Source organism: Mytilus galloprovincialis, chromosome 1 (genome assembly GCF_965363235.1).
Source record: "Mytilus galloprovincialis chromosome 1, xbMytGall1.hap1.1, whole genome shotgun sequence".
Taxonomy (NCBI): domain Eukaryota; kingdom Metazoa; phylum Mollusca; class Bivalvia; order Mytilida; family Mytilidae; genus Mytilus; species Mytilus galloprovincialis.
Genome location: NC_134838.1, coordinates 55,912,448 through 55,930,963, shown reverse-complemented (window position 1 = coordinate 55,930,963; position 18,516 = coordinate 55,912,448). Strand labels below are relative to the sequence as shown.

At 34.0% G+C, this 18,516-nt stretch overlaps 1 protein-coding gene across 2 annotated transcripts in view; it reads right to left on the bottom strand.

Annotated features, from left to right (window-relative positions):
• Positions 1-16,652: 16,652 nt before the first annotated feature.
• Positions 16,653-18,516, bottom strand: part of LOC143079177 (proton myo-inositol cotransporter-like) — a 60,195-nt gene continuing 58,331 nt past the window's right edge. For both annotated transcript variants that reach the window (XM_076254409.1, XM_076254417.1), the window contains one exon: positions 16,653-17,003. In XM_076254409.1, the coding sequence (XP_076110524.1) occupies positions 16,822-17,003 (182 nt within the window). In that variant the 3' untranslated portion in view covers positions 16,653-16,821. The remainder of the gene's footprint in view (positions 17,004-18,516) is intronic.

Below are 18,516 nucleotides of genomic sequence, written 5' to 3'. Positions count from 1 at the left end.
GAAGCATTGTCTTTAATAAATTGATGTAGATTCAATTTATTGTCGTTTAAACTACCGATTTTGATTGGTCTAGCCGAGAGGATGACATTCAAAGAAATTGTCACCCGCTCAGCCATGTGATAAAGTAAATTAACACCCTCGTATTAGCCAATCAAAATATGGCATTTTAACATGAAGTCAACCTTTATGCACATTAAATCTTATAAGAATAGAGCAGGTTGAATTTTTATAGTTTCCATAATGATATAAAAGACAAATATAATAGGTGAAAATATATGTGTTCTCGGGCCTATTTGTTAATTTATAGTAAACTATTGGAAAGTATTTTTCTATTGCAAAAATAAACACACCTTTTTGTCATGATTTTTTTAAATGTAATTGATAGACTTTGAGGGCAAATCTGAAAACAGGGGTTCATATATACTATTTAATTTTTTGGGGGGAGGGGGGAGAGTGGGGGATTCCTACTCATTCTGAAAAAAAGTTCTTCGAAGGTTAAATGGGAGAATTTATTCAAAAATATTCCCTCAGTTACAAGAACAATCGGCCCCTAGCAAAAAACGGACACTGTCTGAATTAAACAGGGGTTTCAAGTATGCCACTGAAATGTCAAATATAGGGTGACTAATGTCAAGCATTCCAATGTCGACGGGTGAAGAAAAATGCATGTGTACAGACTTGCGTACATTATAAGGCATTATAATTTTTTTTGCCTAATTTGATATGTCTCGCATCTGTGCCACAACACAAAATGTATCTCCAATTTTATAGTGATAATCTAGTGTTTGAGCCACACTGATTCAACAACAGTAGACGACAAACTTGCATTTCGCGTGATCATCTGATCATTGCGTAGTAGCTGCGTAACCATAGCTCCTAGCTCCTTATGTCCTAGGTCCTTATGTTATTTTTTGACTATTTGCGGATCAGCTATCATCTATGGTCCGCAAATAGTCAAACAATAACATAAGGACCTAAGAGTTATGGTCCTCAAATAGTCAAAAAAATAACATAAGGACCTAAGAGCTACGGTTTCGCAGCTAATTGCTTAGGTAAGCAAGTTCCTTTGCCACCTTGCAAGGTGGACTTGTAAATAGCAAACAATTATAAGTTTGATGATTCATTATTTATTATTCATCCTTTCTAGTGATGTAAACAATAATTTCAGAAATCTTTTTGAAAGATTCTGGTGGTTCCAAAATTACGGATGTTAAAGGTAGGAAGGAGTTCAATGATAATAGGACAGCTACATGTAACAGGCAGGCACAATTGAAATGTAAAATATGTATTTAAAGCCTTACACAAGGCCCAACAGCGACTCTGATTTCAGACAAATGATTTCAAATTGGTTTGAATTTCTGTGTTGCTTTGTTGCTGTTCCAATCTATGGTACTGGTGGTAGGTTTTCTTACTGTAGGTATTATGGTAAAGTAATGCAGGCACTGGAACCAACTGTCCTTTTCTGTAAACAGCACGCTCTTTACTTTTAAGCTTAGCCTCTCTGTTTTCTACTATTTTTTACCACTCTGTGGTATAAGACGTCGACGTTGACTTTCAGTCTTGATTGTAGGTGAACCTCTTGTCCATACTGTTTAAGAACTTTGAACGACAGTCAGATTAATTAACCCCTAGATGTTCACACTTTTACTTTGCTAAGTTTCCTGGTTTGTTGTTGTTTCATATTACATTCTTGAGTAGATTAACACCCAATATCTATGCACGACTTCATTCTTGTTTGTCTTGTTGCAAAGCTTTATACTTTATACTTTATGCATCTTCACTATTACAGTTCATCTTCAAGATAACGTTTCATCCATTTGTGATCATTTGTAGGATAGTGATGTTGTAGCAACCAAGATACTTGGAACGAGTCCACCAGTTGGAGCTCTCATTACCTGCTCAAACCACCGAATACCATTTACATGGGAGCATTCACCATCATAACACATGAGTGTCGCCTGTAGGGCCTTGTGTAAGGCTTTAAATACATATTTTACATTTTAATTGTGCTTGTCCGTTAGCTGTCCTATTATCATTTAACTCCTACCTTTTACATCCTGACTGAACGCTGTGTTCATTTCTCTCTTTATCTCTTTGATGCGGCCATAGAACATCACTTTGTTAAATTGAGATCTCTGGTTGCGTCGTTTATCCATCCGTCCGTCATTATTTATAATGTCTTGAAGTTGAATACCAATTTCTTTTCTCATCTCGTACTTTGACAGTGAAGCTGCTCTGTATAAGTCAATAGTGCAGTATTCGTGACCATTCGTATAATTCACATGAAATCCTTTTCCTTTTAGCCAGGCTTCTTTTCAGCGCATCTGATTTCAGACAAATGATGCAACAATATATTTCCTATACGCACTGTACATGTCTTAATGCCAAGTGTTAAAGCTAGGGCGGCATTCAGTCACAGTTTCTTGCGGCTGGTATTGGTCTGATTATTACCTTCCGCCTACTGTAACGTTACAGTGGCGGATCCAGAACTTTTCCTTAGGGGGGCCCGCTGACTGATCTAAGGGGGGGGCGCTCCAGTCATGCTTCAATGATTCCCTATATAATCAACCAAATTTTTCCCACGAAAAGGGGGGGGGGGCTGGGGCCCTGGACCCGCCTATGCGTTAATCACATTTTCTGTTAGCACTCCCTCTAGACTTACTGAGTTAACAATCTACAATTTTTCTGACATGTCTGTCCTGTTACGTTTCACTAGCTTATTTTCCAACATTATGTGTAATTCTCTCCATGCTTGTTCAGGATGGAGGATGACAATCCATTCTAGCCAGCAGCTCCTGGAAATTTGAACTAGCCATGAGACAGTCATATAGGACTGCAGTTACTGCACCACTTGGTCTATAGAGGGTTGATACCAGGTTAATGGAGACAATTTCTTTGTAAAACTTAGTGGCTGATCCAGGGTGGTTAGAACCCTACTTTTATTTGACGATCAATGAATTTGAATTGGTGCATATAGTTGGAACACTCCTTTATCCTGGGTTATGAACCCCTTCTTTTAAAAAGGGCTGGATCCGGCCCTGAACATTTTACCTGGGCTCCTGTGGGTCAATTCCTACATCTTACATGACTGTGTGCCAGTATTTCTGGATTTTTGTAGTACTTGAATACATTTTTTGTGAGCCTAAATAAAACATTTTGGTGAATAAGCTGAACGTGATTAATTCTCTGTGAAATTCTAGTTATTTAAAGCATTACTGTCGAGTTTTGTCATTATCAGTTCAATAGTTTAAGAGAAATCTTATCATGATAGAAAAGAATGTGGATCAATAGTACATCACCAATAAATGACAAAATACTCATCTGCAAATGATACAAAAGATGAATCTAAGATGATGAAAACCAAAAATGTACATCTTTTATTTCATTATAAGGTCCCTTGTGGTTAATTTATACCTCTCATTCCCTCAATTATATTTTACATTTGAGATAATTTGCACATATATATGTAAAACAAACTGATTATAAATGAGTAATTTAAGTGTTCAAGCTGATGTAACTTTCCATATACAAGTTTACTAGCTCCATAGAGGTTTCAATAAGTCACTGCTTAAAACTTAATTTTACGCAGCGTTTTAGAGAGGAACATAAAGTGGTTCTCTCTCAGTAAATTACGTTGTCACTGCTTCAAAAAAACATTTAATTTACTTGTTACTGTATATTTAAAGATGTAAGATTTACCTGGGGAAAAGTTGTATAGCCCAATATAGATAAAAAAAAAAAAAAAAAAAAGACAGAAAAAGTTCCCCAAAACACTGAGTAGTATGTCTTGTTCTGCCTACTCATATTCATGGTAAAGCCCAAAGATGTATTTTTGAGACTCTACTATCCATTCAGAATATATCCAGTTTGCTATATTTTAGCGAAATAGCATGACATTTTGAGAGTAAATTTACAAGGTCAAATATGTATATGCAGCATCCAATTGAGGAGTTATTTCATCATTGATTTTCCCTTGTTAGTCTTTGTTAAATTGGCACTTATCCAATAGTTGAGGAGAATTCATCTTTGTTTCAAATAAATAAAAAAAAACTCGCAATGATAAAGTTTTATCCTGTCCAGTCCTATGGTAAATAGTTATCAAAGGTGCTAGGCTTATAATTTGATAATTTTGTCCACAGACGACTCATTAGTGACGCTCAGATCACAATAGTTAGAAAGCCAAACAAGTCCAAAGTTGAAGAGCATTGATGACCCGAAAAGTTGTGCCAAAATACGGCTAAGGTTATCTATACCTGGGATAAGAAAATCCTTAGTATTTCAAATAATTCACACTTTTGTAAACAGTAAATTTATAAAAATTACCAGACAATTAATATTCATGTAAACACCGAAGTGCTGACTACTGGGCTGATGATACCATCGTGGACAAAACGTCCACCAGCAGTGGCATCGACCCAGTGGTGTAAATAGTTATCAAAGGTACCATGATTATAATAGTTTAATACGCCAGACGCGCGTTTCGTCTACATAAGACTCATCAGTGATGCTCAGATTAAAAAAGTTATAAAGCCAATCAAGTACAAAGCTGAAGAGCATTGAGGACACAAAATTCTAAAAGGTTTTGCCAAATACGGCTCAGGTAATCTATTCCTGGGATAAGAAAATCCTTAGTTTTTCGAAAAAATCAAATTTTTGTGACAGGAAATTTATAAAAATGACCATATAATTGATATTCATGTCAACACCAAAGTGCTTACTACTGGGCTGGTGATACCCTCGGGGACGAAACGTCCACCAGCAGTGGCATCGAACCAGTGGTGTAAATAGTTATCAAAGGTACCAGACTTATAATTTGATATATACGCCAGTTGCGCGTTTTCTCTACATCAGACTCATCAGTGACTCTCAGGTCATAATAGTTAGAAATTCAAACAAGTACAAAGTTGAAGAGCATTGATGACCACAAAATTTGAAAAGTTGTGCCATATACGGCTAAGGTAATCTATGCCTGGGATAAGAAAATCCTTAGTATTTCGAATAGTTCACACTTTTGTAAACATTTAATTTATAAAAATAATCAGATAATTGATATTCATGTCAACATCGAAGTGCTGATTACTGGGCTGGTGATACCCTCGGGGACGAAGCATCCACCAGCAGTGGTGTAAAAAGTTATCAAAGGTATCACGCTTAAAAATTTATATGCTAGACGCGCGTTTATTCTACATAAGACTCATCATTGATGCTCAAATCAAATAAGATAGTTTAAATAAAGGCAACAGTAGTATACCGCTGTTCAAACTCATAAATCCATGGACAAAAAACGAAATCGGGGTAACAAACTAAAACCGAGGGAAACGCATTAAATATAAGAGGAGAACAACAACACAACACTACAATGTAATATACACAGAAACGGACCAAACACAAGACAAAATCCCACGAGAACAACAAACACAACATCAAAACCAAATACATGAACTTGGGATAGACAAGTACCGTGACACGTCTTATCGCAATGTCAATTTACACTCAAAAATAAGAGAAAACAAACGACGCAACGTTAAATTGTAACACACACAGAAACGAACTATAATATAACAATGGCCATATTCCTGACTTGGTACAGGACATTTTTAAAGGAAAAAATGGTGGGTTGAACCTGGTTTTGTGGCATGCCAAACCTCCCCTGTTATAGCCATGTGAAATATAACATTAAAATGACAACTCAACACCACAGGACTACAATATGAATAAATTGGAGAACACAATTGACAAAGAAACACACGAACAACAGCCAACAAAATGCAACAAGTTCAAAATTTTAATACGCCAGAAGTGCATTTTGTCCACACAAGATCTAATAGTGACGCCCAGATACAAAAGTTTGAAAGCCGAAACAAGCACGAAGTCGAACAGTATCGAGGACCAAAAGATAAAAAAAGTTGTGCCAAAAACGGCCAGGGTTTTCTATTAGTTACCAGAGCATCCCTATTATTTAGAATAATTTATACTTTAGCAAACAGTAAATTTATAAAATTACTATACCAAAGATGTACATGATGAAACTGAAATATTAACTAATTACAGGAAACAACTGAAATACATTACATAACCAGACATTTGCAACACAAAATGTAGACACATCCGAATAAGTTAAAACCTGAACGCCAAGTGACGTCATATTTGAAATTGTTAATAATGACCAAAAAAATGACGTCATTTGAATTTGTAAAACAGATCATTAAAAAATGAAAACATGACGTCACATTTGAATGAATAAGATAGAATTAGGATTGATTTAAGATTATATTTGAAGTAAATACTGATATTGCATTAAATAACAATGCACAAAAAAAAATGGGAACTCCAGTCGAGTTAGAAACCAGAATCTATCGACTCCCTCCCCAAACCCCTTTCCGAACACGACCACGTCCGAAAAGGTACATCATAAAGTATACTGACATTGGTGATTCAGTTTGAATTGATATTTCGTATGCACCTCATCTAACTAATGACTCCTGTCCCGTAGGTGTTTGGATGTTGTAATCGATTATATTATACGTTATTGTATACACACTTATATGGAGAGAAGGACCGACCTTCGATAGGTACATAGAAAAGCTATGTCCCTTTTGACATATAGGGTCATAAAAAGAATAGTAAAAATTATCTGAGATCAACTTTGATTTGGAGAGTCAGAACTTAAGAATAATATTTTATAAAACTGAAAACTTCTGAGCTGTAGTTAAGTTATACCGTTTGCTTGAAATAGAATTAAAACAAGTGAAACTGCGAGCTACTGCTCACTGATGATACCCCCGCCGCAAGTGGATAATATTAATAGTGTAAAAATATGCAAGTGTTCGGTAAACAGGAAGTTGTCAAGTGATGAATCTGAAAACGCATCACACGGTATAGCTGACTTATAAAAATCCTCAAACCAAATTTCAGAAATCCTTGTATTGTAGTTCCTGAGAAAAATGTGACGAAAATTTTTAACTTGGTTATCATGTGTAAAATCATACAAGTGTTCGGTAAACAGGAAGTTGTCGAGTGATGAATCTGAAAATGCATCACACGGTATAGCTGACTTATATAAATCCTGAAACCAAATTTCAGAAATCCTTGTATTGTAGTTCCTAAGAAAAATGTGACGAAAATTTTCAACTTGGCTATCATGTGTAAAATCATACAAGTGTTCGGTAAACGGGAAGTTGTCGAGTGATGAACCTGAAAACGCATCACACGGTATAGCTGACTTATATAAATCCTGAAACCAAATTTCAGAAATCCTTGTATTGTAGTTCCTGAGAAAAATGTGACGAAAATTTTCAACTTGGCTATCATGTGTAAAATCAGACAAGTGTTCGGTAAACAGGATGTTGTCAAGTGATGAATCTGAAAACGCATCACACGGTATGGCTGACATATATAAATGTTGATACCAAATTACAGAAAGGGTGGATGTGTAGTTCCTGAGAAAAATGTGACGAAAGTTTCATGGGACGGACTGACTGACGGACTGATGGACGGACTGACGGACAGACAGAGGTAAAACAGTATACCCCCCCTTTTTTAAAGCGGGGGTATAAAAATATATAAATTTAAAAAGAATGCATACAAACTAGTCTATTTTGTGCAAACAAACCATTATGTATACTAACTATAAGCTGCATTCAAACTATTGGTGCCTACAAACTATTTGGTATGTACAAACTAATAGGTGCATACAAATTATTGGGTGCATACAAACTAGTAAAACATCATCTAGGATTTTTATACTAACATACATTATGTCCCGGATTATATGTACTAGTATACGATATCATTTAAGTACATCTGGATAGGGATGTACTGCCATTTTTTTCATCATCGTATTTCCTGTTACACATGTACTCTCGAAGATACCAAAACTCTTATGTAAACGTTGTATCCTTATATAAACTTTGTAATTACTTGATGGACATTTCGAATTAATGTACAAGGACTGTATGTTTCAACTTATTGAATTCCGTCCAATTTGAAACATTTTGTCTCAGTTCTTTATACTATTTTACTCTTACCTAGAAGTTCGTAGGTATCCTTCGCATTTTCATACATTGAATAAAATCATATTTAAACAGGAAAATAATCACATGTAAGCCTATCTAATTATCGTATACTATGTTATCTACATTAATGTGTATTAGTATTATGTTCAAATCAGAATCAATAAACACACATAAAGTGCAACATGTTTCATAAATGAATATGAAATCATATATATGGCAAATCGATATCTTGACTTCATGCTTCAACAACAGACAACTCTTTTATACACAAATGTTAAACTATAAATGGGCAAAAGTCGTGAAAAGATTTTAATATAAATAAAACAATACCTCCTTCATCTACTAAAGACAGACAGGCAACTCCCATACACATAATACTGTATGCGGAGTTTGATTTGCCATATGATTTAAAAACAAAATTGACGAAAAGGGGTCTTTTTCAAGTTCCTAACAGGCAAAAAAACATTTTGCAAAAATAACATTTGATACAAATAGTAAAAGACTATGTTGGTGGTCTGTCATCACTCTAACTTTAACAATGCTGTTTCTGACATCAATTGACCATGACCAAGGGGCCGTCCTAGATGACTGTAAGCTAACATTCCAATATCTAATAAACTGTTATCACAGAGATGTGTCTCGTCTTTTAGTAACTTTGATTATGAAAATGTTGAAATTAGAATAGCAATACTTTAACATGTTACATAAGTTATGCAAATATTTAAGTCAATGCATACCAAATACCACTGACTTATCCTAAGTCGTTCCCTTTAATCAAACCAAAACACAACCATTAACTTGTAAACTTTGTAAAAGTTTCGAAGTCAATGAACCATGAAAGGGGAGTGGAGCTATATAATATCCACGAAAACGATACTTGCAAATGCCAATGAATTTGAATACCAAATATCATTGACTTAACATTAGCAGTTCATCTTAAACTGATCTAAGGGTATCCAGGAACATACACAGAATATAATGATATTCAAAACAATGTTTTGACGTCATGATATTGTTTTATCCGTTCTTTATTTCAGCGATTGGACTATCATTCACCTGTAAAAATAACAATTATGCTACCTTTAGCTGTCCAATATTTTAACGAATAGCCCTCCTCTTTCTTAAAAATATTGGACAGCTAAAGGTAGCATAACTGATTCTTATAGGTAAATGATAGTTCAATCACTGAAATAAAATAAAAATATCAATTACCCCAATTGTTTTCGTCATGTAAACAAAAATCAAACAAAGAACAAATGACAATTAAAAAAAAAACATTTTATTAAAGGTACCTTCCAATACAATAATTTTGTCACTCATCAAAAGGTTTTTTTGACGAAAAAATCACTTTTAAATTCTACTTAGTAGTTGTTTTACACTAAAATGAACCACTGAGGTTTATTTTCCGTAAGTTGTAGAATGGCGTCGAAATGCTTTGCAATAATGTTAAAGAAAGGCATGCAATTATAACCGGAAACCGTTGATATAAACCGGAAACAGTGGATATATAACGGAAGCAGTTGATAACGAAAGTCATATCATACGGCAAAGATAGTTCTTCAAAATTTAATGAATAAATATATGTTCAAATAAGTTTTTTTTTCTACAAACTCCATATAGATCTAACATTATGTATAAAGTGCCTAGAAAATCAACCTAACGATGTTAGAGTAGATTTGATTCGTAACTTCTTCCCCGGCCGGGGCTGGAACCTCTACTTTTTATTTCAAAATGATGAAAATAAACGCAATATTTCGCTAGACTAACTAGCTTTATCAAGCGTGCATCTATCCAGATGAAATCGGATGTAGATGATAAGAAACTTTTTCAGCTCAATGTATATGTTGCACCTGAATTTAGCTCCCTTGAAAATAATACATAATTGGGATGAATTTCAAGATTTTTACAAAATTGGTAGTTGAAGTTAGCAACGTCCATTGGCCAATATTACAGGATAAAAATTATTCTTTATTTTTCCTGTATTTTTTCTCGTCTTTTTCGTTAAGACCATCAGGTTCTAAAGTGTGGAGTTGGTGGATCCAAAAGTTTTCTCTTCTCCTTCTCGCCGAGGTGTTCCACTCTGTGTTGACTTCTATGATTTGGAAAGTAACTTTCAAAAGGATGTTTCGTTGAACGAATATGTCTTGTAAGAGGACAGTTTTTGTTAGTTTTGTACCATGAACGATGGTTATTGAGCCGAATATTAAATTTGTCCATTGCTTCTTCCACATACTGAATGCCACAAGTGTCACATGTTTATATATAAATTGAGTTCTCCGTTTTACAGTTGGAATATGAGTAGATAGTATAATTTTGTTCAGTAACGGAGCTGATGAAAGAACTGCTTGTTTTGGCAGCTTTACAACACAACAACAAACAAATGGAAGTTTTTAACGACCTTGACTGGCTAATGCCGCTATACAGCCCTTGCACGGTCGGTATTTTTACAACACAAATAATCCCTTCGACCACATTGTTTGTAGCAACCGGGAGATGGAGTAGGCTGCTTTGCTAATACAGATGTCACTAATTGGTCACGGATGGTTTTAGGTCTTCTGAAGGCCATGACTGGTGGTGAGGAAAATACTTTTTTTAGATTTGAATCATTTTCTATAATTTTCCAATGCTTCTGAACAATGGATGACACATTTTTAAATTTAGGATGGTAAGTGAGTACTCTAGAAGTTCTTGGAGACTGCATGGTTCTGTTTGCTCTTTCGAAAACGCTATCAATGATGTTGTTATTGTATCCTCGAACAACTAGATGTTTACGTAGTTGTCCAAGTCTAGCATTTTTCGTATTTTCAGTAGAGCATATTCTTTTGATTCGCAATGCCTGGCTGAATGGGATACCATGGTAGCAGTGTTTAGGATTGCAACTTTTAGGAGAAAGGAATTGATGTTTGTCCGTTTGTATGGTATGATGGTCCGTTATGATGGTTCCGTTCTTGATGTAACTCGTAGTATCGAGGAAGTTTATTTTCTCCATAGATGATTCATATGTAAATTGTATTGAATGGTGGAAAGAGTTACATGCACTTATATATATATATATATATATACTAGAACACACCCGTGATATCGCGGGTTCGTGACTGAATTAAAGTATATAACTATGCGCAAGCCTTATTTTAGTATTATTTTTTATCTGATAAAGTCATGCCGATAATAAGATACACAGTTTTCTCTGCTTTCAAATCTTTGTTTGAACCCGTCGAACTGGAACTTATCAATTATTGGTAATATTAATTATTTGGATAACAAAAGATCCTGGAATGGAGTATTTTTTAATCAACAGCATTGTCCTATGTTAGTTATAAATAAAGTTGAATTATTTGATTCACTGTTTTATGTCATGGCCGCATCAAATTGAAAACGGTTCCTATATACACCTTATTTTTAGTCCAGATTTTTAGTATTCGTATTGTTATCTTAGAAAGTCTTTCTGATTAAAATACTACAATAGGTAACAATTTGACAATGATTGAATGTAGTAGTGTCAACCCTGTGATTATGATCCGTGTATATAGCATAATCCTAAATACACCGTTTGGTGGTGCACCTGTTAGATGCGGAACGTACAGATAAGGTAATAGGTAACAGGTGAATATACTATTGGTATCGGTATCGGACCCGGAACTTCTTAATTATTGGCAATATTAATTACGTGGAAAACAAAAGGGCCTGGATTGTAATTTTTAATCTACACCTTTGTACTATTATATTAGTTATATATAAAGCTGAATTCTTTGGTTCGTCGTTTTTACGTGATGACGGCTGACAAATTGGACCTCGTAATTTTAGTATTATAGATACTAGAACACCCCCGCGAAATCGCTGGCATTCAGAGCGTAGTTTAAAGTATGTAAGGTGTTGGAAGAATTTTGTAAAATATTGAATGACTGTAGAATTTCAGCAAATGTATCATAAGTCATAGGTTATTGGGGACAGGAACATGGTTTTTTTATCCCTCCTCCTTCATTTCCAAAATTCCCAATTTTTGGTTTTCTATGAATTTCGATATGAACATACATTTAGTGTGTTATATGCATTTAAGTAAGGAATCTGTAATTCAGTGGTTGTCGTTTGTTTATGTGTTACATAGTTGTTTTTCGTTCATTTTTTGTACATAAATATGGCCGCTAGTTTTCTCGTTTGAATTGTTTTACATCGTCATTTCGGGGCCTTTTAAAGCTGAGTATGCGGTATGGGCTTTGCTCGTTGTTGAAGGCCGTACGGTGACCTATAGTTGTTAATTTCTGTGTCACTTTGGTCTCTTGTGGAGAGTTGTTTCAACATGGCAATCATACCACATCTTTATTTGTTGTTGCAATAAATGAATTTTGTAAAAGATTTAATGACTGGAGAATTTCAGAAAAGGTATCACATGAATAATTTTAGCGCTTATCTGTATATTATGAACATTCATTACAGTACTATATAATTATATATAAATAAAGTGTATTTACTTTCAATTCCAAGTTTACTAATCGATCCATGGTGGTCAATTGATATAGTATACAGACCCTGATCTCCATTTAATAAACTCTGTGACCGCCGTGGATAGTAAACTTGAAAATGATAGCAGATAGAATAAGAATACACTTTATTTGTAGTATATGTATGTTCAAGGGAAAACGGTAGTATTACATTTTCCCAGCATTAGGTTGGCCTTTTGTGAACCCAAGGCAGGTGAAGGAAGTCGAATTAGGAGCGCTGTGATTGGATGTAATGGTACACTATATTTTTTATTTATCTATGAATAGCTGCAGTGTGTATATTTGCAATATAAATTTTGAAACCTATTGAAATATTTTCTAGAGAATTATTCGAAAAGACTTCCAAAATTTCATAAATTTGGTGCAAAATGACGGTGGGCATGGATAACATAAACAAGCTCCGTTGGAAGTTGGTCATGATACTATTTTGCTTTAATTTTTAAAACAGAATAATAAAGTACTAAGACCACATATAACTGTTTTATCCAGGTTTTTATCATAAAAAGTGGTAAATTTAGAAAATGTTAATATTGTCGCCTATGGCAGAATAAATAGTACCGTTTTCCCTCAAAGTATACAGAAAAACGCAAACCGGAAGTCTAATCTGACTTAAAATTTCGTCCAATGACGGGACAATATCCGGATGCCTTTTTTCTCGTTTTTCTCCCAAAATAACTCAATCTGAATAATCATATAAATGAGGACACAGAGGCGTGTTGATAAATTTATTGTGGAAAGAAGAGAAGCGACACACAAAATGAGGTCTTCTCGTTTAATAGTATAGATATACAGATCTAACATTGTTGGGTTGATGTTTAGACGAGTTGTATATATATATATATATCTAATGTCTAAAAAAAAGCAACAATCAACATTCAATCTATTTAAGCGTGGATCAGTTTGTCTGTACGGAATGCTACGGGAGCAGTGTTTCGGGTGACCACTCTTCGGAGAGAGACATTGGTGTTTATCAGTTTTTTGGTGTGAAGGTCGGTTGTCAATTGTCAAATGAAGGAATAGTCGCTTGTGAACAAGTATGGAACAATCGTAAGGATAAACATCCCCCAACAGACTGTCTGGTTCAGTTGCTGAGACTAGTGCTTGAAAACAACAATTGTGTATTCAACGACCAGCACTACTTGCAGGTTGACGGTACCAGTATGGGAACCAAAATGGCACCTTCTTTTGCCAACAATTTCATGGGGAGTCTCGAAGAACACATCCTTTCGAATGTACCATACAAACCCTTGTCTTGGCTCAGTTATATTGATGAATTAAACCATCGTTTGGGGCAATTCAGACAGCAACTCAAATCAAGAGGTTATAAGAACAAAAATATTTCAGAAGCTTTCGGTAAAGCAAAAGAAAAAGACCGAACAAACCTACTTGAATACAAAGAAAAGACGGCCCAGACAAACAAAATCCCATTTGTTGTTAGCTTTCATCCTCACCTGACAAATCTTTCATCAATTGTCCACAAACACTGGCGTCTTATTGAAAATGATCCTTCCTTAAAAGAGATTTTCCATCACCTCTCGTTATGGCTTACCGCAGACCCAAAAACCTCAAAGATATTCTAGTAACATCCAAAGTATCTAAACAGGAGATATCAACCATCGGAGGTTATAAACCATGCGGAAGGGGCAATTGTAAGTGCTGCAAAGTCGCCAACATCGAAACCCAATTCGTCAGCATAGTCACAAAGAAAAAATACAACATATTTATAACATCAAATTGCAAAACGCAAAATTGCATTTATGTTGTAACGTGTGGAACTTGCAAATTACAATATGTTGGTGAAACAGAAACACCATTTAACATCCGACTAAATAACCATCGGTCATTTTATACAAAAGAAAGGAACTGCCCAATTACAAGACACCTTTTAAGAGCAGGACATGATTTTAAAAACGTCACATTTCAAATCATTGAGAAAAATCAAAATTGGGATACACAAGGAAGACAAAAAAGAGAGAGATTTTGGATGCACCAGTTACGAACTCTTGAATCTGATGGACTCAATGAGAGAGACGAAAAAAGATTTAAAAGCAAATCAAAACCATAATTATCTTGAAATCATACAAATTAATTTATAGAAATTCATACAATTAATCGAACATCTATAAATGTGTTAAACTTTTATTCCAACTTCATGTAGTTGTAGCTACAAACATATTTTTTGCAACATCAATCAATATTTTACACTTTCCCTCAAATTTTGTATAGATTAAGCTACATAAATATTTTTTTGTCATGCATCCGATTTCACCTTGAGAGATGCACACACCTGATGAACCTAATTTGTTTAGCGAAATATTGCGTATTTCTATTTAAAATCTAATAGAACTTTTAATGTATTAATTAGCGTGTTTAAGTTATATTCTAAGACATTTATATATATTTGGTCTTTTGGAAAATGTTGTTTGTGATGTATTTAGACCCTTCTACAACGAAATTTGTTTTACAAGCACACGTATAAAAATTGCGGTTTCTATCCAACGCAATCATAGGTTTGAACGTAGTTTTCAATTTAGACTCGTTTATATTTTTTATATCATAGGTTTGAACGTAGTTTTCAATGTAGACTCGTTTATATTTTTTCGTTTGGGCTTGTATCATATTTTCCCTCCGGTTTATATGATCCGTTCATCCTATATTGACTCTTAAAAGTCAAGAGTCTATCTAAAAATGAGGGTACATTTTATATGGCCTTCCAAATACCGTTTCGATCCCTAACATCACTGAAGAGACATTTATTGTCGAAATCCGGATCTGGTGTACAAAAAAAATATAAACACCTTATGTTTGTGGCATAACATCGTGGCCACAAGTTAATTGTTTTCTGTTTAGTATTAAATTTATATTAAGATTCATTTTGTTACATCTTGTGATCAATTTTATTTGGCAATCGCCAATGGCAGTCAGCAGGGTTAAAGAACATCAGTTGTTCGACCTGTTAGTCAAATGCGTTTTGTTTAAATATACTTTTTCACTTTTTTGGTCTTTTGGAAAATGTTGTTTGTGCTGTATTTAGACCCTTCTACAACGAAATTTGTTTTACAAGCTCACGTATAAAAATTGCGGTTTCTATCCAACGCAATCATAGGTTTGAACGTAGTTTTCAATTTAGACTTCATGTAGTTGTAGCTACAAACATATTTTATGCACATTTATAGATGTTCGATTAATTGTATGAATTTCTATAAATTAATTTGTATGATTTCAAGATAATTATGGTTTTAAAAACAAATCAAAACCATAATTATCTTGAAATCATACAAATTAATTTATAGAAATTCATACAATTAATCGAACATCTATAAATGTGTTAAACTTTTATTCCAACTTCATGTAGTTGTAGCTACAAACATATTTTATGCAACATCAATCAATATATTACACTTTTCCTCAACTCTTGTATAGATTAAGCTACAAAAATATTTTTTTTTGTCATGCATCCGATTTCACCTTGAGAGATGCACACGCCTGATGAAGCTAATTTGTTTAGCGAAATATTGCGTATTTCTATTTAACATCTAATAGAACTTTTTAATGTATTAATTAGTGTGTTTAAGTTATATTCTTAGACATTTATATAATTTTAATTCAGTAACTGTATCAGTTTATTTTCACAAACTGATCCACGCTTAAATAGATTGAATGTTGATTGTTGCTATTTTTAGACATTATATATATATATATATCTACCGCTAAAGTTAATATTAGAAGAGGTATCCAAGTGACAATTTATAAATAACTGCCTCTTTATATAAGTTTAAGTAATAAACAAACAGAATTAATCTTCCTTGGTACAGGTTTTCAAACAAAGTTGGTTTTAACTCCTTACAATTATTATTTTGTCATCTTGGTATACTCATGCATTGCCCATTCATTGGATATATATAAAAAAAAATATACCAATGTTGATCATTGAGATGTTGATATCTCTTAACTAATAGAACGTGATTAAAACGTTCAGTTGATTTCAAAGAGTTCACTCCTGTAACTGTTCTATAACTCCTTAATATAAGTAGCATTATTGAAGAAAATGTCGTTTGAACAAGAGCTTATCTTTTGTCAACACAATTATCATTGTAGTCTACTACTGCAGGGATGATTTAACAAGATATGAACTTCATCAATTTCAGACATTTTAATTATGAGTATCAAAATATTTGAAAGATTCAATATCAAATATCTTACGCAAAAAAAACAATAAACCTTAGCTTTTTAGAAAATCATTAAACCAAAGAAACACAAAACATGACAATATTACGTCAGTCTGGTTCAATGAACAAGGTATCACATTAATTTGCATCGATGGTAGTCTCATTACAATTTTTTAGCTGATCATATTGTGAATCTGAACACCATCCTTTTTCGAACAAAGCTTGAACTTCCTCCAGTTTCTTTCCCTTAGTTTCTGGTAATGTAGCATAGATAATTATAAAACCAATTATCACGATGCCAACAAACAACCAATATGTTCCTGAAATAAACATGAAATTTCAATTAAAGCATTATTTAAAACAAGAATGTGTCCATAGTACACAGATGCCCCACTCGCACTATCATTTTCTATGTTAAGTGGACCGTGAAACTGGGGTAAAAACTCTAGTTTGGCATTAAAATTAGAAAGATCATATCATAGGGAACATGTATACTAAGTTTCAAGTTGATTGGACTTCAACTTCATCAAAAACTACCTTGACCAAAAACTTTAACCTGAAGCGGGACAGACGGACGGACGAAAGGACGGACGAACAGACGAAGGGACGCAAAGACCAGAAACCATAATGCCCCTCTACTATCGTAGGTGGGGCATAAAAAAACTTTTTGGGGGACATTTTTTGAGGCATTTCAAGAACTTTTGCATTCTGATATTTATTATAATAAAACCGATTTCCCGAGGATTACAAGAACAAATTAATATCCCATTGCCAAATTGATTTGTCACAAAACATGATTTAACATGGTGTTAATTGCTTAAAGTTGTTTAATATAAGGTCTGGGACGTTTTTGTCTTAAATACTCAATATAAATACAACTTATCTACAAGAAATCGATTAGTATGCACATTTTAAAAGTTGTCTACCTTTTGAATATTTAAATCCTTCATATTGTTTTCAACAAGTAATTTGCATATAACTTACAATACATGCTTATCGATTTCCAGAAGTTAAATTGCACTTTTATTGAGTAAATACGACTAATATCTTACAATTATATATTTTGATATTATTTTAAGTAGTATAACACCATGTGTTCGAGACAAATCAATTTGTCCTTTGCATATTAATTAGTTCTTGTAATTCTCGGGAAATCGTGGTACCGGTTATCCCCTAAAGACAAAGGTGTGAAGAGGTATCATAATGTGACTGTTCGTCACATTTGTGAACTCTAAAGAACTTGTGATTCTTAATGTGGACAATCTTCACCACATAATGTTCTAACACGTTTTAACGTCGTTATAAAGTTATAATGGTTTTATAGGTATTTGGTCCGAGTAAAACATGTAAAACAAGAATGTGTCCCCAGTATACAGATGCCCCACTCTCGCTATCATTTTCTATGTTCAGTGGACCTTGAAAGTTGGATAAAAATCTAATTATTAGGGCATTTAAATTAGAAAGATCATATCATAAGGAACATGTGTAATAAGTTTCAAGTTGATTGGACTTCATCTTCCTCAAAAACTACCTTGACCAACAACTTTAACCTGAAACTTGCACTTTCATTTTCTATGTTCAGTGGACCGTGAAAATGGGGTCAAAAATCTTATTTGGCATTAACAAAAATAAGAAAAATCATATCATAGGGAACTAAGTGTACTAAGTTTGAAGTTAATTGGACTTCTACTTCATCAAAAACTACCTTGACCAAAAACTTTAACCTGAAACGGGACGGACGCACAGACGGACCGAAGAACAAACGAACGTACGAACGAACAGACGGACGCACAGACCAGAAAACATAATGCCCCTCTACTATCCTAGATGGGG